The 26,937-nt window shown below is 35.7% G+C and overlaps 1 protein-coding gene across 4 annotated transcripts in view; it reads left to right on the top strand.

The window, feature by feature from the left end:
• DICER1 (dicer 1, ribonuclease III) overlaps positions 1–21,475 on the top strand; it is a 69,610-nt gene extending 48,135 nt beyond the window's left edge. For all 4 annotated transcript variants that reach the window (XM_068397582.1, XM_068397586.1, XM_068397583.1 and 1 more), the window contains 14 exons: positions 94–233; positions 2,606–2,785; positions 3,605–3,818; positions 4,202–4,355; positions 6,546–6,728; positions 7,076–7,181; positions 7,282–7,457; positions 7,748–8,531; positions 10,410–10,565; positions 14,441–15,323; positions 17,367–17,635; positions 20,223–20,385; positions 20,472–20,547; positions 20,839–21,475. In XM_068397582.1, the coding sequence (XP_068253683.1) occupies positions 94–233; positions 2,606–2,785; positions 3,605–3,818; positions 4,202–4,355; positions 6,546–6,728; positions 7,076–7,181; positions 7,282–7,457; positions 7,748–8,531; positions 10,410–10,565; positions 14,441–15,323; positions 17,367–17,635; positions 20,223–20,385; positions 20,472–20,547; positions 20,839–21,004 (3,650 nt within the window). In that variant the 3' untranslated portion in view covers positions 21,005–21,475. The remainder of the gene's footprint in view (positions 1–93; positions 234–2,605; positions 2,786–3,604; positions 3,819–4,201; positions 4,356–6,545; positions 6,729–7,075; positions 7,182–7,281; positions 7,458–7,747; positions 8,532–10,409; positions 10,566–14,440; positions 15,324–17,366; positions 17,636–20,222; positions 20,386–20,471; positions 20,548–20,838) is intronic.
• The last annotated feature ends 5,462 nt before the right edge of the window (positions 21,476–26,937 follow it).

Raw genomic sequence — 26,937 nt, 5'->3', positions numbered from 1 at the left:
TTCATGAGCAATCACATCTACTGCATAGTATCTGAAGAACCAAGATTTGATTGTTCATAATGCTATTTCTTTGTACTCTTTCATAATATTCAGGTGAACTGGATGATCATTTGATGCCAGTTGGTAAAGAAACAGTTAAATACGAGGAGGAGCTTGATTTACATGATGAAGAAGAAACCAGTGTTCCAGGAAGGCCAGGCTCCACAAAACGGAGACAATGCTATCCCAAAGCTGTTAGTATCTCACTGCTGTCCACATCTCCAGTCGAATGCTTTATGTATTGATAAGACAAAATTGCCAACTCTAAATCTTATCTGATAAGAATCTTTTACAACAAATCTTGTATTTGTAGTGGAAATATTTTGCAGTTTTAGCTGTATGGAAACAGCACTATTACCTGAGTGATCTTATGGGACCATATGCTTTGGAAGCATGCCTCTAGTTCAAAGAATGTACACTTTCTGTAAAGCTTGTTGACTGTATTTGCCTAGTATAGAAATAACTGGGAGGTAAAATTGTCCTGCATTAATAATCTATAAAATCTTTAAGTTCTCTGGTAAATATACTAGAGCAAAGGAAGAATTACTGGCTTTCTAGGCAGATAATTGAAAATTGAAGGAGATACCCAGGGAGCCAAAGTTATCAGCCAGGTGCTAAACACAGAAATTTTTTTTTTTTTAAGGTGCTTGGTTTTGTTTGGTGAGTCTACTGGTCGAACAGAGAATTTCATAATTTTCTGTTTAAATCTTAGAATATAAAATAAGTATACTTTTAATATTTTTTACTTTTAAAATATTTCTAAATATTATACTTAATATGCTAAAGGGGTCACATAAGATACTTACTATAGCTGTACATTATTAAGTAACTTATCCACAGATCTGTTACAACAGGTTTCAGCCATATCAGTTTGTAGAATTGGACTTCTTAGATAGTATTTAGGGGGAATGTCCAATACTTTAAAAGTAAGAGAAAATGGAGAAAAGAGGCTTTGTCGGAACCTTCCTTCTTCACTGCAGTTGTTATAGGTTCTGTCTAAGGTCCTTTGAATAGGACAGGTAACTCATTCGGAATAGATTGCAGAGTAGCTTCAGATAATCTTTACATTTCATGGAGAAATCGATAGCCTTTGGTCACATGTAGGAGTGTCAGCATGTACACTCACAGGAGTAGGCTACAGTGCTGTGTTGTACTTTAACGTGCAGCCTCAGTTATGGTGATAGCCCTTAAGTAATTCCATTCTTGGCATCCTCTGCATGCCCCAGTTTTATTAGTAGTTTAAATAATTGGTTATTAGGAAAGCTTAAGAACGAATACTGTGGCATCACAGAGTATATTACAGAGGGGACAACAGATGAGAACCTTTTTCTTGCAAGATTTCACAGTTTGAATCTTTGCCCAGTGTTTCTTGGTGCTTCTTGTTACAAGTGCCTTTCTCAATCCTCTTACTTCACTAGTGATTGTTGGAATAGGAGTGACTTGTAAAATGCATGATTATGGTATCTCTTATTTAGAGGAGTTGATTTGTTGAGTGATGCATCATTCTTTCTCAGTTATTTTTTTAATACAATATCCAAGAATACTTCCCCTTGCTTTTGTCCCGACTTTTCACATCTGGAAAACAAGCTTTGGCAAATGTTGAAGGTCTACAAGATCCTCTTGGGCTTAATATAGTTATTAAACTTATGAGTAATTTTCCATTAAGCCAAGGCCATAGTTTTGCCACAGTATAACTTTAAAATCCAGGACTGTATGTATTGCAATTTAGTTTTAGATAACCAGGAGGATCATTTTTGAGACCTACAAAGTAATGATCTCCTACCAAACATAAAGCATGTTTTTTTTGAGGTCTATGACAAATGTGAGCAGCAGAGTTAAAAGTGCTTGTAGCTGTTGTGAGTATTCACAGTTGTGAGCTAGAATTATTACTAAAAAACTTCTGTAGTCTAGTGCCTGGGCAAAGGGGCAATATATCGAATTTTTTTGGTGTGTTTGTCCCAGGTGTATAAAAAACATTTTTTGACACTTCTAAACAGTTCTGATGGGGAAAAGAATCCATGTTAGTGAAGCTGCAAGTTCAGGCAAGCTTATATGAAAATTGAATTACTGGGATTTAGGTTTTTTTCCTGTGCGTACATGTTTTTGTTTTTCTTTCCCTTTTTTCTTTATTTTTTTTCCCCTTCTATTCTTAAGGTCCAAAGACCTTGGACCTAAGATGTGCTTCAGAGTTACTCGCTAAATATGGAAATTGGCATTAAAACTTTAGTTGTATTTGTGGTGAGGTGCTGTCTGTGTTCTACAGTTACTTACATTTCTAACACAGGAAGTTTAGGGCTGTAATGGAAGACCTGGGAGCATTGTGCTCCCTTGATGCAAGTGTTCGGACAGATCTCATGGCTGCCAGGCCAGGCTGCTGACCAAACGTTTTTGCTAAAGAAAGAAAACATTACTTAAGTCCAGATTAATTTCTTTTTATTCCTAATTTTTAGCAATACCTTTCCAAATAAACATGCGAAGCCTTGTTCTAAAAATAGTCTTTAGGTGAATTTTGCTGATTTTTATCATGTTAATGTTTGGGGTTTTTTTTTTCTTTTTTGATTTTTAGATTCCAGAATGTTTGAGGGATAGTTATCCCAAACCTGATCAGCCCTGTTACCTGTATGTAATAGGAATGGTGTTAACGACTCCTCTACCTGATGAGCTGAACTTCAGGAGACGAAAGCTATATCCTCCTGAGGATACAACAAGATGTTTTGGCATATTGACAGCCAAACCTATACCTCAGGTAATGAATCTAGCACCTTTCCTTATTCTATATGCCTTACAACCTGTTATTTTCCACTTATTCCCTGCCCCTAGACTGAAGAGTTGGAAATGATCAGAAGTGCTGCTTATGTCAAGAAACCTCCAGAAAATAAGTAAAAATATCCATCCAGTCCAGTGACCACTTCATTTTCTGTCTTTAGTGATGGAACAATCTGTTTGGTTTTGCTGAACTTCTGTTTTACAATTTTATTTTTTATTATTTTACAGTGGCAAATTCAAAATGTTCCTCCTCTTTTATATGAGGTACTATAGGAGTGGTGCATTGGCTACAGAGATGGCCTGCAATGCTACCTTATCTATATGAAAGTTATGGTGACAAGTCCTCTCAGCATTCCTAGTCTGCAGCAGCAGAAAAAGCAGGCCATGTTAATTGAAATTGGCACCTCTTGCTTTGGAAAATTTTTAATAAAAAGGCATTTTCTGTGGATGAGACTCAGCTGAGGAAGCTTTTTACAAAGAAGAAAAAAACATTTCAGGAATATTGCTGGTTTTTACATTTCTTCCTCCATAATGGAAGAGATGTCCATTTTTACTTGATCTTATATAAAGAGAAGAGCTGTAAAACACAAGGAGAACTACTAAAAAAAATAAGGATCATTCTTTAAGTCTTCAAAATCTCACGTATAATTGAAGGTTGTCAAAGGTCAAAATTCTGATCCAGTTTGCTGTGGGGTCGTGCAAGCGTTGTCTCAGCATCTGAACTAAACAATCGGTACTCTGTAGAGGAATCCTACCCTGGATTTTCTCTCTTGTTTTCTTTTGTTTTTTTCTTATTTAGATTCCTCACTTTCCTGTGTATACTCGCTCTGGAGAGGTTACAATATCTATTGAGCTTAAGAAGTCTGGTTTTACTCTGTCTCTGCAAATGCTTGAGCTGATAACGCGACTCCACCAGTACATTTTTTCACATATTCTTCGTCTTGAGAAACCTGCGCTAGAGTTCAAACCCATAGAAGCTGATTCCGCCTATTGTGTTCTACCTCTTAATGTTGGTAAGAACAGAGCTCTTGTTTTTTAAATATTCATTTTGAATTCCTTTAGCAACATGTTTGTTAACGTTTATGTTAAATTTCAGTTGTTAGCTGTAGAAATAATACCATACGTGGTAGTGTGAAAATTTGTCGGTTAGATTTTTATTACTTCTCCACAATGCCAAATTAGTTTTAACTTGGTGATGTGAGTTGATTTATAGCAGGTTTCGGCTGACTCCGTAAGGGTCTAAAATCATATATATGTCTCCTTTGAAATTTTTTTGAAATAATCAAATGTGTGTATAGAATAAGAAAAAAAAATGTTGTAATTTACAACTTCCCAGAAAAGCTCCCCCTGGAAAAGTCTCCCCTGAATAACTGAGTTATGGGTTTTCCTTTTTAAGTTGATGACTCCAGCACTTTGGACATTGACTTTAAGTTTATGGAAGACATTGAGAAATCTGAGGCGCGTACAGGCATTCCCAGTACACAATATACAAAAGAAATGCCTTTTATTTTCAAGTTAGAAGATTACCAGGATGCAGTTATCATTCCACGGTGAGTACTGTATGCATACTTCAGGTATGTGCCTATTGTATTTATACAAATGCAATAAGGGGATGCTATGATCTGCAACAGAATTGCTTCTAAGAAATGTATGCTATTAATCTCAGGTTATCTGGTGGTGTCTCAAATAATTTAAAGTTATTTTTTAGTCAATAGTTAATCTTATATAGTAGGATTTCAGTGTTTAGGCCTCCGAAGACTCATTACCCTTTTATTGGGAATAATAGACTTCACCACAAAACTTACGTAGTATTCTGATAAAATGTTGAGACTTCATCAAGAACTAGCCTACTGAAACCAATTTTAATTTGGAAGATTGAGCAGGAGTCCTGTACTTTGGTTACTGCTTATTCACACCAAAGGCCTGCTAAAGAAAGGTATGCTGTTGGTAGATGGAAAAATTAGCAAATGAAAAAGAGCAGTTAAAAGAATCTTTCTATTGAGTGGTATTTAGAGGAGAATTTTACATCATTTTATGTACTAGATATGCAAAGGTTCTCCAGAATTGGTAGGTTTTGTGGAGACTTAATTATTCCTATGTCATTCGGCGTGATGTGAAAAAAGAAAATGGACTGACTGGCTTGTGCTTGTACCTAGTGTATTGTAAACAGTGGTAGTTGCAGAATATATACAGAAGATTAATATTAGTACTTTGTTTTGGCCTCATCTGTGTTAGACTTTTTCCTTTAAATGTCTTCCTACCAGTGCTAATGAATACAGTGGTAAAAATGCTAGCGTAAAAAAGTGGTGTCAGACCATCACTGTGTATAAGCATTACTTCATTCATCAGAGTTTACGTCATGAAGTAGCTCATAGGTGGTGTGAATTAGCACAGTTGCTGGACCTCAGTGAAGCTATGGTATTTCACCTGTCTGAAGATCTGGCCACAGTGCCTAAACTAGTATTACTCTTCCCCCTTCGTCTCTTTTTTTTTTTTTTTTTTTGATTGGGGATGGGGCTGTGGTAGGTGCCTGAGTACACCTCTTTATCCAATGGCAACTAATAATTCTTATTAATGTTCAGGTGTGGGAGAAGCCAGAAAACTTTTGACCTTGTTTCATACATTAAGAAATCTCAGAATTTCAACTATTTCTATTTTCAGTCACCATAAAAATGGTTGGAAATCTGTGCTTGTCCTTCTCTGTCCTGCTTGGTTGTAAGCTCCTCAGGGGGAAGCATATACAGTGACTGTGTATTGGAACAGTTCTGATTGATTGAATTCTTCAGAATAGACATGATTATGATAAGAAAAAAGGATTTCTGAAAGCTTCTTTAAACCAGCATGTTCTTAGTGAAGAAGTTCAGACAGCCGGGGAATATGGTTTTCTTTAATTTTTCTCTTAGAAGAAAGCTAAAAAAGATTCATTAATAGTGGTTAATTATGCCTATTTAGATATTTGAATAAAAGCTTAAATAATAGATGCAGCAGATCAAAGTATAAAATAAGCTAATATGCAAATCTAAATATTGAATGTTGATTTAATGATTTTTATATTATTACTATTATTTTCCTGGGCATGTTTATCACCATAGTATCCAATGAGCATCAGTAGCCACAATAAAGGTGTTGCAGCAGTCCAGCTTTATTTTTCTAACATTCTACCTGTATTACAAGAACTGCATTGTCCTTGGAAGTCTTGTGAATTTACTTTACTAGTATTTGGGATTTGTATTTTAACTTATTTGGAGGATGGCTTGGTTAAAATGCCGGTTTAGATGTGAGGTAGTACAACCTTTCTATGCAGTAGAACTCCATTTCTACTCGTAAGCACATAGGAGACTAGACATTAAAAAACCAAATTATAAAGTTTAATTGTTACATGTGTGGAATTAAGAAATTACCACTTGCAGCATTACTCTGGGACATGTTGTCCAGAGCTTGACTTTGTATTAGATATTGAAGACCTAAATCCTGCACTTAATTTAAATGTTTCTGTAGAGGGAATTCTGTAGATTATAGATAGACTTTATTCTTCCTTATCTTATAGCACACTTCTCATTTAGTGTTTTGAGTTAGCTAAACAAATGGTTTCTACAACAAAAACACACACCAACCAAAAACCTCAAGCGAGCTATTTAACAGTTTATCACCTGACCATATTAGAACATCAAGAACTTAGCACAAGCTTTACCCTAGAGCTATAACATATGCCAAAATATTCTTTTTTTTTTTTTTTTTAGGTATCGAAATTTTGATCAGCCTCATCGATTCTATGTAGCTGATGTATACACTGATCTTACTCCGCTCAGTAAATTCCCTTCCCCTGAATATGAAACTTTTGCTGAATATTATAAAACAAAGTATAATCTTGACCTGACCAATCTCAACCAGCCGCTGCTGGATGTGGACCACACATCTTCAAGGTATCAACAGTCCTATTTGTGTCTGATGTTTGTAGTTTGACAATAAAGTGCCTTTTTTTTTAATATAAATTATGGATAAATTTATAAAAAAAATTTATAAATTTTTATAAATTACGGCTTGTGTTTTCCAAATAAATTACTGATTTTTTTTTTTTCTTGAGGAGTACTTAACTTACGTTATAACAACTGTAACTGAGTCCATTTTTTCCCAGAGGTAACTGTGCTGTCTCTTCATAATGCAATAAGGTTGAATACTAAGAATAAGTCATCACTTTAGAAAGTTTAGGCTGGTAAGTTTTATTCATTAATTATGTACTTACATTAAAGTATTTTCGTGTGGTTTTTAGACTTAATCTTTTGACTCCTCGCCATTTGAATCAGAAGGGGAAAGCACTTCCACTAAGCAGTGCTGAGAAGAGGAAAGCAAAGTGGGAAAGTTTGCAGAATAAGCAGGTAAAATAGAAGTATCTAATTCAAGTTGCCTCTCTCTTAACAGTGATCTGACAACTACCTTTACAGGTAAAATTATTTTCTTCCCCCCTCCTCTCCCCAGATACTGGTTCCGGAGCTCTGTGCTATACATCCTATTCCAGCATCGTTGTGGAGAAAAGCAGTTTGCCTCCCCAGCATACTTTATCGCCTGCACTGCCTTTTGACAGCAGAGGAACTAAGAGCTCAAACAGCCACTGATGCTGGTGTAGGGGTTAAATCACTTCCTGCAGATTTCAGGCATGTATTTTTTCAATGTGTTTTTCAATACAATACCTGACTTCATTGGAAAACAAGGTCAAAACTTAACCATTACTGCATGTATTTAAAACTGATATCCTTTGTTTCACTTATGTCAGTTTTCAGTGGAACATAGTTTAAAAAGACTTGATTGTGAATGGTGAAGTTAAATGCTGCAGTCAGTGTTCTTTTCAGAAGAGCATGGCTTTTTTTAAACACGTATGTGCATATAGTCGTCTTGTCTTGTGATAATATTTTTTTGTTAACAAAATCAGCATGTATCTTTACAGATATCCTAACTTGGACTTCGGATGGAAAAAGTCTATTGACAGCAAATCCTTCATCTCTATTCCTAACTCCTCTGTAGTAGAGAATGAAAATTACTGTAAGCACAGCACAATTGTAGTCCCTGAAAATGCTGCACATCAAGGTGCTAATAGAACCTCTTCTGCAGAAAACCATGACCAAATGTCTGTGAATTACAGAACATTGCTCAATGAGTCACCCAGTAAACTCCAAATTGATGTCTCGGCAGAACTTGCAGCAATTAATGGTGTTTCTTATAATAAAAATCTTGCCAATGGCAATTGTGATTTAGTTAACAGAGACTTTTGCCAAGGAAATCAGCTGAATTACTGCAGGCAGGAAATACCTGTGCAACCAACTACCTCATATCCCATTCAGAATTTATACAGCAGTGAGAACCAGCCCAAGCCCAGCAATGAATGTACTCTACTGAGTAATAAATACCTTGATGGAAATGCTAACAGATCTACCTCAGATGGATGCCCCAAAATGGCAGTGACCACCAGTACTTCAAAAGCTATTAATCTTTCAAAAGACAGAGCAGATTCTGAAAAGAACCCCTCCAGTGGGTGCTTCTCAAAAACTCTTGGTCCTAATCCTGGTCTCATTCTTCAAGCTTTGACTCTTTCAAATGCTAGTGATGGATTTAATCTGGAGCGGCTAGAAATGCTTGGTGATTCATTTTTAAAACATGCCATCACTACATATTTGTTTTGCACTTACCCTGATGCTCATGAGGGACGGCTGTCATATATGAGAAGCAAAAAAGTAAGTAGTAACGCTCCAATGATACTGTGTAAAAGGCATGCTGTAACAAGTTGTATATATAAAAATTTTGCTAGAAGATTGAATGGCAACAGGTTGATTTAAATCCACAGCTTTGTTGATTATGCATTGGGTAGCGTGCATATTAGGAATAAAAACTACAGGATTAATGTTGCCATGACTGTCATTGATTGAAACTGATTTCTGCAGTTTGTTGAAATACAAACCAGCTGATTACCAGCCTAAGAAAGGACAGGACTGAACAGGCTAAAAGCTTTGGGTTAGTGAGGATGTTTGGTGGACTGAACACTAGAGCTGCATTGAGTAGAAACTTTTTAACAGGAGTGCTTGAATGAGGACTGAGAGTTAGGAGCACAGAGCCTTAGGTTGTAGCTTTATTTGACCTTTCATTTGTTTCCTCAAAAAGTTACTTTCCATAAAAGCTTTTAGCATGATCTTACCGGAACACTAAAAACGAAACAAAAAAATCTTAACAGAACTGTTGCATCAAGCTGGTGAAGGGTCTGGAGGGTCTGACCTACGAGGAACGGCTGAGGGAGCTGGGGTTGTTTAGCCTGGAGAAGAGGAGGCTCAGAGGTGACCTTATTGCAGTCTACAACTACCTGAAGGGAGGTTGTAGTGAAGTGGGAGTTGGCCTCTTCTCCCAGGCAACTAGCGATAGGACAAGAGGACACAGCCTCAAGCTTTGCCAGGGGAGGTTCAGGTTGGACATTAGGAAGAATTTCTTCTCAGAAAGGGTCATTAGACATTGGAATGGTCTGCCCAGGGAGGTGGTGGAGTCACCATCTCTGGATGTGTTTAAGAAAAGACTGGACATGACGCTTGGTGCCATGGTCTAGTTGACAGGGTGGTGTCAGGGCAACGGTTGGACTCGATGATCCCAGAGGTCTCTTCCAACCTGATTGATTCTGTGAACTTTTGAAAGTATTTTAAAGTAAGTGTGAACAGTAGCGAGCAGAGTCTTCAGTTGTCAGTTGTCAGAGTCTTCTGCTGTTTTTAAATTCTGGAATAATCCATCATGTGAAAGTTTGTTTTGGTTTAGTTTTTTTTCCCCACATAATGTGATAACTTGAATTACATTCTAAGGATTTGATGGTCTACTTCTAATAAAATGAATCACTGAGAATTAAATGATTGAATAGTTTAATCTTGGAAAATAAGGAGGGCTAAATAAATTGCACAGTTCAAATAAAAGAAGTGATTGAATATTAAAGTTCAAATTTCAAGACTTTGAAAAGAAGCATGGAAAGTGTGTTTAAAATGAGAAACGACGATCAGAAGTTGATAGTTAAAAAGGAAAAGGAAGTATGTTTGTGTATGTGAGAGTGCTTTTTTCTCTTTAAAATATTTATAAATACTTTGAGGCTATCAAAATAACATCTGGATTATGACTTAATAAGATTTGTTATACAGGACTGTTTTAACCATTTCTACTGACAATGTTTAGGTCAACATACCGATAATAGCAATCATTTTTCATTCCAAATCTAGTCTGAATGTTGATTATTAGTACTAGTAATTAATGACACTTGTACAGGGTATATTTACTGTTATTTTATAAGTAGCAATAATTTTTTTGTTTTGCAAAGAGAATTTAATCTATCAGATTTGTTTAACTGAAAGTGTCACACCTAATATGCTTGGCTTTACAAAAAAAAAAAAAAATCAACAAAAATCTGTACCTTGCTGTGGATTGGTTGTATTATATTAAGAAAGCTGAACTCCCCTTTGAGCACTAGAGAAACTGCATAATGGTACAAGATCTGGCTTGACATGTAAAATTGTTTTGCTCCTTTTGCATTTTAACCTATTTTTATGTAAATGTATGTCCAGAGGTTTACCAGAATGTTTTTCTTGAAGGTCAGCAACTGTAACTTGTATCGCCTTGGAAAAAAGAAAGGACTGCCTAGTCGTATGGTGGTATCGATTTTTGATCCCCCAGTCAATTGGCTTCCTCCTGGCTACATAGTGAACCAAGACAAGAGCAACACTGATAAGTGGGAGAAAGATGAAATGGTAAGACTTTATTTAACTGTGTTAAGGAATAATTATTTGCGTGTTTGTATTCTCTCATCCCTACCTCCTCCCACCCCCTAGATGTTTTGCTATGTTTTCAGGAAAAAAAAAAAAAAGTAAATCTGTATCTTTGTTTCCTTTCTAAAACTTCACTACAGCCTACGGAAAATGAGAGGAAAACTGATCTTGAGTAGAACCTGAAGGAAGGAAATTTACTGGACATCATCCAATAATGAGTGTATATATAAACAGAAAAGCAGAGAAGAAAAACTTTTTTGCTTGTAGTTAGCATCCTCTCAGGAGTTGTTCTGAAATTTCTCTTGGAAATTTTAAACAGAATTATCATTACTGATTTTGCTGTAGTATGTATAAGCAGAAGATTTTCTGCTTTTTAATAAATAATGAGTTTACCTTTATGGAATATATGAAAAGGAATTGCTGTTTTTCATAATGCTGAGGCAGAACGAAGATTAGAACTGGCTTGAGAAAATGTTCAATATTGGTTGCTGTTAGCTGCACCATGGATGTGACTGAGAGCTACTTCTCATCCAGAATGCAGTGCTGGCTTAGGCACTCTCAATAGCGCCAGAAGCTTCAGAATGACAAAACTTAATGAGGAACAATGCAAATTATGTTCTGACTAAACTTATTGTATGTCAAGAGTAGAAGTGCATGTGTAAGAAATACCACTGATCACAGCAGTCAGTAACGTAATCTTTAAGTGTTTGAGACCAGTTTGGAGGCTGGGGGAAGAGGGTGGAGGGATTTTTTTCTTTTTCCCAATTTTGAAGACCACACTCGGATTGTAGAACCACCAGAGGGCACATGAGAGGACTGTTAGGTAGATGTGCGGTGCAATTAAATTTTTATTGCAGAGTAAAACCACCTGATTATTGTGGTTCTGTATTGTGCCAAGTTTTCATTTCAAAGAGACTTCCTGCTATACCTTTCTAAAAATAGGACAGCACATTTGGGACAGGAGCTAATCATTGGTTTTAAAAAGCTTTCAGTTCTCCATAACTTTTCAGTGTCCTCTTCCTCTTTGCTAGTCACTGTTTATTTGTAAATAAAAAACACAATTTCAGACCAAAATGCAGACAGTGATGCAACTAAGAAGTGTTTTTTCATGCCAAATAGATATTTTGCTTTCTTGGGTGTAAGTTTCATTCTCCGTCCATGGTCTGATGATCTACAAGTGGGGCTAGAAATCTCGTGGCATTATGAAAAATTATTACGAAAATATCCTAGTTGGTATTTTTTGTGTTATCAAGCTTTATTAAAGGGAAGGATCTTCCTTTGTTCATTTGATCAAATAGATGATTTCCAAAAAGCATGAAAATATTGATTGATCTTCAGCTTATAAGTGGCCATAACATTCAAAATCAGTTAGGTATTCTTTAAGAAAAGGTTCATTCTTCTGGGGTTCATTGTTGATTTATTTTTGAAATGCTATCTAGTGATGAAAAAAGTCAACTATCAGAATTGCTTCCTGGCTCCTTTACCCACTGTTCATTCTTATCACTTAGAATTTTATTATTTTTTTTTTTATACAAGCAGCAATGTGCAGACAATGTTAGGGTAGTTCATGTAGCTGTCCTGCTAATTAGATTTTTTATTTTAAGAAACTTCTGAATGAAATTGTACTAAAAATTAAATTTATCATTTGTTAAATCTTTGTGAAAACAGACACCAAAATCTGTTTTGAATCGCTCATATAGACACGTCTCATTCAGAGAGTGTATTTTTATTTCAGTGGCGGATATGACAGGTGGTGTGTAACAAGAAAAAATCAGCACTATCTCTAGTTGGGACTAGTTAAATTAGTCTTGTTTTGAGCATTATACTGCTACTAGTATCCAAAATAACTATTTCAAATGAAATTTTGCTGTCTCTTTCTGACCAATGAAAGTTACAGAAATCCCTGCTCTGTATATGTGAGATAAGTAATTAGAGCAGCAGAAATTCTTTTGGCAAAATGCCTAAACTATGATCTTCTATGGCCACTTTTTCTTCCTCTCCTCTCATTGCTAAACCTGACTAAGCCTGTTCCATCCTGATGAGGAACATCGTGATCTGTTTGATCCTTGGATGGTTTCAAGTGCTACCTAATGCACCTTTCATTTGCCACCCGTCCACACCTCTAGAGTTGTGCATTTGGCCCAAAGGGAGAGGTCCCCAGTGGTAGCATCTGGTTCTCACAGATTTGCAAGATTACGTGGCTGAGACCTACAATATGACATACATAGACTGGGGGCAGATATAGGCTGTTTCACTGGATTCAAAATGCTGTTGGCTTTCAGGACCCAATCCAGAAAAGCACTTTGAATCTGATCTTGCTCCTATCAAATTTAGTTGCAGAATTCCCTCTGACATCAGTGATGCTGGGTTGAGCCTGTGAATCGTCCTTTTGGTGTTAGGAAGACTGCTTGTTCATTTAGCTAATATGTTTTCAGTGCTTTCCTGGATTGGGGCCATGGTAAGTTGTACAGCATTGTATAGCTTGGGCATATCTGTTCCATTTATACGTTACATCAGTTCATACTAATTTGCTCAATATGAGCAGGGAAAAGACATGAGACATCATTAGTTTTACTGTTGTGGTTATGGATGTAAGTATTAGAAAATTGGTGACAACAGTCACTTTTCTTTTTATTAGTTAAGGCTGTAAGTATAGTGTGGAAAAAAAAAAATTGAAACAAATATGTACTTGTTTAAAAGGATAGGATTAATACTAGTTGCCCTTGCATTGAGTTATTACCCTACTTTATGATTTAATGTATATGTTAATATTCAGTTTAAAAACAAACCACAAAAATCTACATTACAGAAGTGTGACATTTTTTCTACTTTTCCATTTTTAGATGTGCTATTTTGAAATCCTGGTAATACTAAATATATGACAAACTGGAGAGATTTCATATTTGTTAAAATAAAGAACCACAGTACGTGTTAATAGTTCTTACACAACCAAAAATTGGCCGATATCTAACAAGCAGCAGGATCACTTACTGAATCCCCAACACATGCAGTCAAGACTGTCATCCACATAAGCATTAGATTCTTGCCAGCTAACTGGTATTAGACTCTCATTTTTGATCTGTAGTACAAAAATCACCTAAACTGATTCACTAAACTTACTTTCTACTAGTTTGCCAAGTAGACTGAATTAATTTGCAACTGACTGTGTTTGAGAGCATAGATAAATGCTAATTTATCTCTCTCTCTCTCTAATTTTGCTGCTTCAGGTGATGATTATTGAAGGACTAGGGTAAAGAAGTTCTTACAGTTGTTTCATTGAATGCATTTTCTGTTTGTGTGTCCCAAAACTGAGATTATTGTGATTGTGACTATGGTAAACCCTACAAGCCCTTTAGTATTTGCCATAGAAGGATGTAGACAGAGTCTTCAAAATTATATTGATTAAACATTTGTAATAACCTTACGCAGCAGCTAGAGAGAAGGATGCAACCAAAATTGTTTCTTGTACTTCTCTAAATTAAATTTAGAATTCTTTCTTTTGTTTACTTCGGCGTGCAAGTGTATAATGCTTAGTGTTTTTAAAATTAACTGTAAGTGTATCACATTCAAGGATAAGCACGAGTTCCTATGAAGTGCAGCATATGTTATACGTAGAGCATATGCTATTATAGGTTAGTAGTAAAGGTTTTGTATTCCAAGACAATTATTCTAATCTTAGAATGCTAGTGTTAATTGAGGTTGTATTGTACATCTCCTCAGACATTGTAATTAGGAACATTAATTTAAAAATCAGTCTTATTATTAGCAGACACTACTCAAATCTTACTCATCTCACAGTTCAGGAGTAAGTTTCTCATTTCCCTCTTCAGTACCATATTTTTTGTGTTCTTTCATAGGCAAAGGAGAACTTGTTGGCTAATGGTAAACTTGATGATTATGATGATGATGAAGAGGATGAAGACCTAATGTGGAGGTCACCCAAGGAAGAAACAGACTTTGAAGATGATTTTCTGGAGTATGATCAGGAGCATATCAAATTCATTGATAATATGTTAATGGGATCAGGGGCTTTTGTGAAGAAAATTTCTCTCTCACACTTTTCAACCACTGATTCAAACTACGAATGGAAAGCACCCAAAAAGTCATCCCTGGGTAATGTTCAGTTTTCTTCAGATTTGGATGATTTTGACTATAGCTCTTGGGATGCTATGTGCTATCTGGATCCTAGCAAGGCTGTTGAAGAGGATGATTTTGTAGTGGGTTTCTGGAATCCATCAGAAGAAAACTGTGGTGTTGATGCAGGAAAACAGTCTATCTCATATGACTTGCATACAGAGCAGTGTATTGCTGACAAAAGCATTGCAGACTGTGTGGAAGCCCTCTTGGGCTGCTATCTGACCAGCTGTGGTGAAAGAGCTGCTCAGCTTTTCCTGTGTTCATTGGGGCTGAAGGTGCTCCCTGTAATTAAAAAGACTGATTGGGAAGGCACTTTGTGTGCTACCAGAGAGAACTGTAACAGTGAGCAGAAAAATCTTTTGCCAAACTGTGTTTCTGCTTCTGTAGCTAATTCAGAGCCTTCTGTGTATAAAGACCTGGAGTATGGCTGTTTGAAGATTCCACCAAGGTGTATGTTTGATCACCCAGATGCTGAAAAAACCCTAAATCACCTTATTTCTGGTTTTGAAAACTTTGAGAAGAAAATAAACTACCGTTTTAAGAACAAGGCTTATCTTCTTCAGGCATTTACTCATGCCTCATACCATTATAATACTATTACTGGTAAGTTGTCTTAAAGAAGCTAGGTTTTTTTTCCTGTATTGTAAATGTAAGAGGAGCAGTATATGTTGTGTTCCCATACATAGTCTTTTTTTAGACATCACATGATACTTTAAGGAGTCAATAGCCTCTGAATACACAATCTTAGAAAATAGTATCTTGCCCCTTATTCAGAGGGGGATATTTGTTGAAGCTGTATCTCAATGATTATTCATATTTTGACTTGATACAGATAGAAGATTTACTTAAGTCTAACCAAGTTTTGGGAAAGAGCAGCATTTTTCATTTCTGATGCCTTATCACTAGTTGTATATGACTGACATTAGATCCTCATTTGGCTGAAATAACTTATTGTAGAACTCTGGAAAATTGCAGTGTACTTCTAGAAGTAGTGACCATGTTTTGCAAATATATTTAGCAAATTTGTCCCATAATTTAAACCCAAGAATATTACCCTTTGACTGTACTTCTGAAGATTAAAAGTAGACTATACAATTTTTATTAGCTGAATAGTCTATAGGATATCAAAATATGGAGACTTCCGTTTGAAGTTGTGAATTGGAAGGCTTAATTTAAGTCTAGGCATTTTATTGCGTAAATATTTAAATTCAAAGTTTGAAGCAATTGACTAAATCAGACTACATATTAATTTCAGGTTAGCTGCTTAATGTTTCTGTACATGATCTCATAAAAGATTTTCCAGCAGTACAAATTTGTATTTCTGTAATCTTCTTGAATTACTCTTGCTTATACTAATAATTTACTATTCGTTCATTCTAAACCTTTAAATATTTTCCTACGATAATATGCAATTAAAAACAAACCATGGTAAAATTCCAACCCTATTTGTAGTGAATGGCAAATTCCTGTGCAGTCAGCGGTCCGAATTTTTCCCCATAGTGAATTGGTTCCTTATTCCAAGGAGTAAGAAAGCTCTGCTTTAATTGAAGAAATAAGTAATTTTGAAATGTTAGTACATTGAGAAACAGTTCTGACAGAAGATGGAAATGCTGCTTTGGTTTTTCATCCTAGGTGATATTACCCACATATATGTGTTTACTTTTTACAAGTATTTCACAAAACATATAGAAGGTAGATTATTCCTTTTCATATATATACTAACAAACAGAAACCTTTAGGCATAGTGTCTAGATGAAATTACATTGTTGGTAGCAGAAATTTTTGATTCCATTTCTATTTACCAAGTAAGACAGTTGTGAATTGCTGTTACCTGTAAATTTTTCTCTTAAGGAGTAGCTAGCAGTTGAAATCTGGCAGCATCTTAAGTTTGGCTTCTATAAAAGCGACTTGGTACTAGCCATTTCACTCTCATGTTACTTTTGTAGTAATTTTGTCTTTCTTTCTTCCTTCTCTACCCACCTATTCCTGTTTGCTTTCAGTAAGGTTTTTCGCTTTTGTTTATATTCTAAAAATACACCTTCATAGCTCTCCTTTCCCATGTCCCATGTCAATTTTCCAAACAGCAAAGACTTGGCAATTTTAGTTTCCAGTTTAAAAGATCCATTCTGAATGGGAAACTTTGTTCAATGCTTTTTGAGAAATCTAGAAGTGTGGAAAATTAGATGAAAAATCTCATATTGTATGTTCCACATGCTTTTAATAGATTGATTTCTCTATTAATTTTTTTGAGGTTTGATTGTTATTGTTTTCAGATCAGCCTGCTGCTGGAATCTCTTGATTTTACTTTTTGGAGTTTCTCAGCACAATGTGAAGATCTTGAGTAAAAGCATTAATTGATTATAAACACAAGTGTTTTGCTAGCCTGACAAATTAATATTGGGTTCAAAAGTGGCTTTATTGTTAGATAACTTCTGGGTTTTCTATTTTTTTTTTTAAATAATTCAACAACAATCTCTTTAAACACAAAGATACCTGTTCTAAAAAACAGATTGTCTTTGAGCATTGGTTAGTTTGTGGAATTTACATGGCAGTGTACCAAACCTCCTATCCAGAAAGGCCTGGAAAGAATGTGTGTGTTAAACTTAATTGTGGTGTTGTACATTCTTCTATTTCCAATGCTTTAAGATTGTTACCAGCGCTTAGAATTCCTGGGAGATGCAATTTTGGACTACCTCATAACCAAGCACCTTTATGAAGACCCGCGGCAACACTCTCCAGGAGTTCTTACTGACCTACGATCTGCTCTAGTCAATAATACCATTTTTGCATCATTAGCTGTAAAGTATGACTACCACAAGTACTTCAAAGCTGTCTCTCCTGAACTGTTTCATGTTATTGATGACTTCGTGCAGTTTCAAATGGAAAAGAATGAAATGCAAGGAATGGATTCTGAGGTTAGTGGAAGTAGAAGAAACGTGTTCAGTATCTGATTTGAAGCATGTCACTGGGTTTCTTGGCGTGATGCGCATTTTTCTAATGTTTTAGTTTTATGCACAGCAGCCGTAGAAGCAGGTTCTCAGCAGTAAAGCATACAATATGCAAAGTAAAATACAATCTTCAGAACGTATAAAGTCAATAAGAACATTCAGAAAATAATTAAATTGAAACCAATGTGCCTCTAGGGTTTTCTGTGATAGTCACTATTTTGCTTTTGTGTTCTTGTTGGCGGGGGGGGATGCTTAGCTTGCTTTCTTCGCTGGCAGACTGGAAGCACTACTATAACATGAAATTGTGATGAGGAGTTACTAAGTCACATAATGCTGACTCAGGATAGGATATCCATGCAACATCATGACCAATACTACCTTGGTGCAATGCTGGGATTGTTTAATATAGCACGCTGACAGAGATTTCCACTGGTTTCGGTCTGATGATTTCTGCTGCAGCAGGTGTCATTACACTGTACTCGAGGGTGTTTTGACATGCTCCTAAAGGCTTTATATCTGCTAGCCAGGGAAACATGTACATCTTTCAAATAAGCCACTTGAAAAATAGTTTAACTGGAGACTTGCAAACACAGATCATATCTGTGTTATGCAGGAAAGCTAATGATAATGAACACCTGTTTGCTGGAGACTGGACTAAAACTAACTCATTTAGATAAGCTGCTCAGAAAATGTATGAGAGCAAGGGCCTTGTGAGTCAAATTCTAATCAAAGTCCTGGAAGAGACGGACTTTCTCATTATCCTTTCTTTCAAAGTGTTATCCAATAGATATCCCTAACAGTTTGTCTTCTGACAAACTGACCAGTCTCAAAAAATATTCTGTCTGAGAATACTCCAGCACTGAATAAACATGTTGTCTTTGTCTTTCTGATATACAAAAGCTTGGGAATCAAAGTACTTCAGTTACATATATGTGTTTACAGCCCTTGCACTCTGTTGCAGAGTGAAATCCATATGTTTTATAGGAAGATTCAGAAAACATTGACTAAGAAATTTGTCACTGAAATTTAGATAATATAAATTATTTTACATCAGAGGATCAAATTCTATTATACATCTTGTTTACTTCACAATATGAGTGAAAAGGCTAAAAACTTATTTTAAGAGCTCATAGTAGTGATTTTTAGCTTTGTTCAGTTTTTGCTAGTAGGCAGAAAGATTGTGTAGAAACTTCCACCAAAGTTGCAACCAAATAGTGTGATAGCTGTTTCAAATAAAATTCTTGTTTCACTCTCCCTATGCCTGCTCCCTATCTTGGTCTGGCACTGAATTACTGAAACTCTTGTTTCATCAGAGTTAATGCAGGAGTCTTTATTTCTGCAGTTCATGCCAGCTAGACTGGTTTCCATGTGTGTCTCTACGTCATCTGCTTTTCTTTTTTTCAAATCTCACTCCTGAAACATCTGTTGTCCCTTGCCTTATAGCTCTTAGTTTTTCTCTCCTTCTGTTATTTCAGTATAGCTCAAAAGTGCTTCAGTTTGCACTTGAGATGAAATACGTTATTCAAAACAGCTGAATTTGTTTTTTAACATAAAAATGCCCATTTGGAGTGTGTACACATCAGGTCTGACTTCTTGTTTTATTTTAAGTAGAAATATTGGGTGGGACTAGTTTATGAAGTATTATGGTGACTCTTAAGATGACTGAATTGGGTTTTAAACCCCAAATAGGGGCCAAATGGAGTGAGAGAGTAGCTGCTGGGAGAAAAGACCGACAGAAACTTATTTCTCTTTAGGCAGAGGAGGGTGACGGTAAAAAACTTTATTTTCAGGTTACTTTGTTTGGACTTAGGTGAATGTATATTATAAGTATTTGAGGTATTTTTAGTAAAGGATTAGATTAACTCAAGACCTTTAAGACATGTACTGAAAGTTTAGTTTTAATAATGAGAATAGACTCTTGTCTTAAATTAGTAGCACAGAAGAAAATGCCGCCTGCTACATTTTAAAAATATCTAAGTGTGCTTGTTAGTTCAGTCTGATGTTGCTGGTTATCAGTTATTAATGGCTTATTTTACTAATGCTTGTTTCATGCTTGTCTTCTGGGGTAAATGAGGTACGGAGAGGTACATCTGACTTTCATCCGGAGATTGAGCTTACAGATTTTGAAGTCTCCTTCTAGGAGATGTTTAATGTATGAACTCTTCCTTTGTTATGAGTAGCTTTCTAGTATTAACTGATAAAGCCAAGTCTGTTTCCTATTGGAAAAAACAGACCCATGGTGAAATCCTACAGAATTATTACAGGAGGAATTCACAAAGCTCATAAGGTCTCTGTACGCAATGGTGTTTGGGATTTTTTTTTCGCATTTGAAAAATGATATATCCAGCAACTTGGTTTCATTGGGGAATAAAAGAACAATTTCACTGTGGAAAGTTGTCAATGAAAAACTTAAAGGAAGCAGCTCAAGATAGGATGTAAGAGAGCTTACATTTCTGAAGATCTTGGTTTTTTTTAAAAGAAGCAATTGTTTTCTCTCTTTTCTCCTCCCCTTCTCTCCCCCCCCCTCCCTTGGCTTTTTTTTAATTGCAAACAGCTCAGAAGATCTGAAGAAGATGAAGAAAAAGAGGAAGACATTGAAGTACCAAAGGCCATGGGGGATATATTTGAGTCCCTTGCTGGTGCCATTTATATGGATAGTGGAATGTCTTTGGAAATGGTTTGGCAAGTGTACTATCCAATGATGAGGCCATTAATAGGTATTGTCAGCTTTCAGAAAAAAATTAATAATTAAGTGCCATCTGCTGTGAGGAGAACAAAGCTAATTTTTTTTTTTCCCAAATAGAAAAATTTTCTGCTAATGTGCCCCGTTCCCCAGTGCGAGAGCTGCTGGAAATGGAGCCAGAGACGGCCAAATTTAGGTAAGAATATACTTTCTTTGGTACATACTGCCATAAAATGTTTTTAAGCTGTGCTTCATGAACTAGTGAGGATTTTTAAATGTCATGAGTTATTTTTAATTTCTTTTACACTAAGCAGCTAGCGTGATCGTTGTTCACTGATTTTTTTTTTTTCCGTGCATAACTTTCTGAGAGAAGTAGTGATTTCTGTTTAACTATACTGCTTTAACTTCTTTAGAAAAGAGAATGTAGGTCTCTTATTTCACATTAACTTGCCTAGGCAGTAAGTAATTCTTGTGTGTATTTTTGCAGTCCTGCAGAAAGAACTTACGATGGAAAGGTCAGAGTAACAGTGGAAGTTGTAGGAAAGGGAAAGTTTAAAGGTGTTGGCAGAAGCTACAGGATTGCCAAATCTGCAGCTGCGAGAAGAGCACTACGAAGCCTCAAAGCAAATCAACCTCAGGTCCCAAACAGCTGAGACTCCTCTTAGAAGTAAATAAAATGGGGGGGAAAAAACCACATACAAATAAAGCAAATTTTTAAAAATGTTGATGTTGAGAGGAACAAATTGGAAGACAGAATTTAACGTTTGTTTGATAACAGAATAGATAGCAAAACATTTAACATGTATAAAATTTTGGAACTAATTGTAGTTATAGTTTTTTGCGCAAACACAATCTTGTCTTCTTTCCTCACTTCTGCTTTGTTTAATCACAAGAGTGCTTTAATGATGACATTTAGCAAGTGTTCAGAATAATTGTTGTCAGGTCTTTTTGGTTTACTTTTATTGTCAGTACAGCTTTGCTTAGTGTTAGAAGGCCAGGGAGCTTACGCCTAATGCATTTGCTAGATTTATATATAGTAATCTTGAAATTCTTCAATCTGTGCACTAGTGCCAGTCATAAGCAGTTGATAAACTGTACTGGATGATTGGGTATAAGAAAGAATAAGTGTGCAGATTCTCCCTTTTTTTTCTCTGTCATTTTCTAATTGTGCACAGTGCCAGTCATAAAGCAGTTGATAAACTGTACTGGATGATTGGGTATAAGAAAGAATAAGTGTGCCAGTATTCTCCTTTTTTTTTTCTTTTTTTTTTCCTCTCCATGTCATCTTTTTACATTAAGATGGCATTCCCAATCATTATTGCACTTATTTGTTAGGGACAGATTTTAATTGAAATGGCTGGCATACTGGTAGAATGAAACTTCAGTTTCCATCTGCCACACAGTCTTGCATAAAAAAAGGTTCTTGCCTTAAAAATAAATAAACCCTCATTAATAATCTTTAATTTCTGATATTTTTTGGAACAAATGTTTTACATTCCCTTCATTTTGTTATGCATTTTACAATGATACAGCTCTATATTTACAGTACAACTCATTACTATAGCTGTGACTTATTACAGGATTATAATAGAAATTGTATTCATATATATGTAATTAGGTTATTTTTAACAATTCTGAGGAGGTGGTTAGTCTACAGTTTTTTTTTATACCATAAACAAAATATGGTCTTTGGCTAAAATTCCAATTTTACACAAACCTGCAAGCTAGGTAGTTCCAGTACTGGAAACAGTAATGAATAATTGCACAGTGCAAACTGTCACTCTTAACAAAATAACCTTAGACATATCACACCTAAAATATGCTGCAGATTTTATAGTCAATTGGTTACATATTTAACAAACAGAGCACCTTTACACTTAGAGATATTTCCACGTAAATTTCTTACTGTACTTTTCAGAGTTGCGTGCATATTTCACTTACCAAAGCTGTGCTGTTAAATAACATGAAAGTTGATGTTTGAGATATAACTGCCGTACTTTTGATACATCTGTGATTTAGGTCCTTAATTTAGAGAGGCTAGCTCATTGGTGTTTTGGTCTACTGGGGGTCGGGGGGAAATCATACTTTTATTTTTTAGGCTTTGCCTATACTTCTTTAATTAGATTTTTGTAGGCACTCTTCACTTAAATACCTCAGTTCTTTTTTTTCTTTTCTTTTCCTTCTTTTTTTTGCATGCATTGTTTTTTTCTGTTTTGGTGCTATGTTTATATATTATGCTTGAAATTTTAATTTTTTGCACTGTAACTATAATACCTCTTAATTTACCTTTTAAAAAAAGCTGTGGGTCTCGTATTCCCACCAATATCAGTAGAGGTTTGCTGCAATTTTGCCCTGTTAATTATGCTTGAAGTTTGAGAAAGCAGAGCAAGGTGTTTTAACGTTTTCCAGCACATTAGTTTGAACTTGATGCTGTGTCTTATGTATTAAATTACAAAAAATACTGTATTTCCTGCTTTTAAACCTTATTCCTTTCCTCACAAATGCACACTAAAACAAAGCAAAAACTGTCAGCTCTTGCTTTCTTAACAAAAAAATAAAATAAATGCCTTAGTGACAAGGGGTAGACATTAAGCTTTTCTGAAATACAGTTTTCAAAAGTTCGTATATTTTCTATCTCAGTCATTTTTCATCCTGCAAAAAGGACCATTCTTCTATTTGAAAGCAGCATTGTTATAGAAGTCAGACTAAGAATTAAAATACTAGCTTATTAAAACTTCTAGCATTTGTTTGGTACTTCAGTCATGAAAATGTAACAGGGAAGTATAAGACCCACAAGTCTTGATGTGTATAAAACAAATGTGAGATGGAACAGTAAAAACGTGCAGTCTAATTTTCAAAGGTAGATTGCTTTGAGTTAGATTTTTAAAAAGAAAAAAAAACAGCCTGTGATTTAAGTTATGGCTCTTTCTTCGTGGTGGGAGTGAAGTTTCTTAGAGAAAATACGTAATCACTAATGTTAACAATTCTGTGTTTCTGGCCAGACATCAATCAGCAGATAACATCAGACCATCTAGAAAGTCTTAAGTAGTTTTAACTGCATTATGAAAAACTAAAATTTGGGGTTTTCAATGCCTAAAATTTCTTACTGATTGTTACAAGGTTATAGATTCTCAGGGGTTTCAGGTAATTGTTAGCAGTAAAGTGCTACAGAGTGTTTTGATGCAAAGAAAATTAACTGAACTTGCTCTGTGTTTCAGAATAGTTTAATGATCACTTTGTTACTAGATGAAGCCTATGAATTGGAAATCTGAAATGTGTAGTGGCTGACTATAAATTAGTTTCTGCTGCTGATGCGTTTTTAAATGTGTTTTAAATGCCGTAATTTTTTCCAGTGTGACCTCATTGAAATATTTTTTTTATCCTTTGAGATAGAAAATTCATATTAGTTTCCATGTTATACATCTGTGTGTTTTACCCTACAGCTGATATGATTTTGATATTGGACAGTGTATGCTATTAAAGACCTAAATCTGATCATTTGAAGGTTGGGATAGAAATCACTTGACATGCTATAAGCACAAGTGTAAGCGGACTGTTGCAACCCATCTTCAAAAGCAACCACACAGGCTCATCATAAATAGTGTGGGGGTTAGTTGGCATGAACCTTGTTTTTTTATCTGAGTCTTGTTATACTGTACTTTAAACAGTCCTCCTAACTATGCTGCGTTTTTATTTTTTATGGCTTTTTTTGCGCTGTTCTGTTCATGTAGCACAAATAAGCATTGCACTTGGTACCATGCTTTACCTCATTTCAAGGAAAAAAATGCTTAACAGAGAGGAAAAATGTGGTTTGGCCTTGCTGCTGTTCTGATTTACTGAATTTGAAAAAGTATAATGCCTGCAATGTGTCATTTACTTGCACAACTTAAATAGGTCATTTTTAATGTCTGTGGCATTTTTACTGTATGTGGAAAAATACAAGAAAGATGTGTAACAAGTCTTGATTGTATTTTAAAGCTATTGTTTTTCTACTACATCATTTTACTGTTATGTGAAGTAATTAAAATTAGAATGACCTCTGACACTCCAGTAATTATCTCTGAACAAACCAACATATTATGCGTATAATGTAGTTTTTGCGAGAAGATGCCCCTAGTAATTTGGTCAACCTCAACTAAATCTCCGCTCAGTCTGAATATTGAGTGCCCAGTAGTGATTTCTGAAGCGTTTGTTTGGCTTGGTGCTGCTAAAGTCCATACAGAAAAAAAGCCTACTGTTTTTAAGTCTCATTACACAATAGTATGTTGGGACTGCAGAGTACAGAACTTGGATAAGACCCAGTTTCCGTGCTGGGGAGGAATATAGTGGTGGCCCAGGGATGAGGTACCAGATCCTCAGCTAGTGCAAATTGATGTGGTATCATTTTAATCAGTGGAACTGCATTCTTTTACATACCTGAAGATCTTGTGCTTATATGTATGTGGCAGAGTTTGGGTTTTCCTCCTTGTAAGCAAATACAGAAACATAAATGGGAAAATGGTTTTTATGTTGCTGCATATGACATAACTATGCTAGTTGCATTTATCTGTATAGAAAGTGAAACCTTTGTATCCCAGTCACAGCAACACACGTAATCCGAAAATGACAAATAGCATCGTGGTCTGCTGTGATACTACGCTTGCCTCTGCCTGACAGTATTCTGGGTTTGTATGTTCTGGGTGGGGTTCCCTACAAAAACTTTCTCATGGAAATCTCTGTATTTATTACGTGAGTGAAGCGAGAAGGATTTTGATTTTTGGTACTTAATTACTGACATTTATCCTTTTCCAATTGCTCTGATTTCAAGAAGTTAAAGTTAATTTCCTTACTTTCATATTAGGTTTAAAACTTAAAACACTACAGTTCATGACCATGAAATGTAATCTAAATATCAACTGTAACTCAAGCTGAATTATGTTACCAAATATCTGGAGGTCATTGTAGTATACTCCACTATCAGTTAAAATTAACTTCTGTCAAAGCTAACTACATTTCTTAAAAATAAATTTTATCCAATAAAGTCCTTGTTTTTTTTCCCCTCTTATTTGAATGCCATTACAGACTACTTTAATTGCTTTGTAGATGCACTCAGAATTTACTGCAGCAGCAAGTTGGAGAGAAAAATGTTTGTGAACAAGAATTGGAAATTGCAGGCATTTTTATTGTAAATAGTTTGACTGAAAAGATGGTTAAAATCAAGTAGAATGAATAACATATAATTTGATGGACAATAAAATATTTACCATCACATGCTGCAGCTGTCTTTAAGGGACATAAAATGTAATTCATTCATACTGTAATCATGCTGCAGAAGTTTGCAATCTGCACCTTATGGATCACAATTACCTTTAATAGTTTTTTGTAATAATTGTAGCTGAGTATATCTCCAATAAAGTTATGGTCTGTTCACCTTGCATTGTCTTTTTGCTTTTGTCTTTAGTTCCTCTTAATCTTTCCATAAATCTTATAGAGTTTACAAAAAATTACTTTTCGGTCTCAGTCTAAATAAAAAAAAAGTTGTGAAAACATTATTTCTTGACCTTGTTTAAAGACAAGTCTGCTTGTCTCCTTCCTCTGATGAATGAACTGTCTTCATAGCTATGTGAAGACTCTTAAGGGACACTCAGGTTAAAAATTATGATGTACGTGCTACAATTTGATCTGTGTTGACCATTATACCTGCAAAATTCGGTTGGAGCTGGGAGGCCCCAGAGCACAAGAGTTCAGTAACACAGGTTTGCACAATTCGGCACATGTTTTAAGAATAACATGTTTATATTAGCTGATAGTCTCAACATTAACAACATAGATTTTAATTATTTTTTCCATTTGTTTTCTGTTAGTGTTTCACTATCCTGAATATTGAAAGCGTGTGTGTAGAGTGTTCAGACTGGCAGAGATCAGGAGTCTTCCTTTTTGAAAACTTCCCAATGCAGTGGTCAGTTTCTTGGCATCTGCGATGAGCAACTTCTGCTACACCTTTTGTCTTAGGATGTAGAGACAAGCCTGCTGAACTGCTGATGGACATGGTGGTACCTTTTTCTGGGACTTGGAGGAGGGCCAAATCACCCAAGTCTTTCTACGGGTGTCAGTTTGTTCGTTGTCTCAGCTGTAATGAGGCAAGCAATTCTCAGCTGAGAATCCTGAGGAACCTTGTGGGTCGTCTTTGGCTTTCCAGCTCTTTTTCCCCTTCTAGGTTCCTCCCTGACACTGATGGCACTGGTAGGTAGGGCCCTTTAAGCCCCAGTGTGTAGGCTAGTAAGCCATAGTAGGGGATGACAACACAGCCCCCACCCTCCAAGTTCTAGCAAGTGGGGCAAATGAGAAAACTTTCTTTCCCCAAATTTTCTACAGGAAAATAGGCCTGAAAATAATAAAAAAAATAGTTGAGCATGCCATTATCTTCTTGTTCATTGTGGAGGAATGAGATGAGGGATGGCCATCTAAACCTGAGTCTCAAAGGAAGTGGTCCATCCCTTGCTGGGTGGTAATGTGAAGCATCCAGAGTTCTCCAGAAAGTCAAAGTGTAAAATCAGTGAAGATTTTGCGTCAAAAGGCAGGTGACTGCCTTTTTTGTCAGTGTAGG

Source organism: Nyctibius grandis, chromosome 4 (assembly GCF_013368605.1).
Source record: "Nyctibius grandis isolate bNycGra1 chromosome 4, bNycGra1.pri, whole genome shotgun sequence".
NCBI classification, from domain to species: domain Eukaryota; kingdom Metazoa; phylum Chordata; class Aves; order Nyctibiiformes; family Nyctibiidae; genus Nyctibius; species Nyctibius grandis.
Note: the sequence above shows the minus strand (reverse complement) of the source record. Positions and strands in the feature narration are given on the sequence as shown.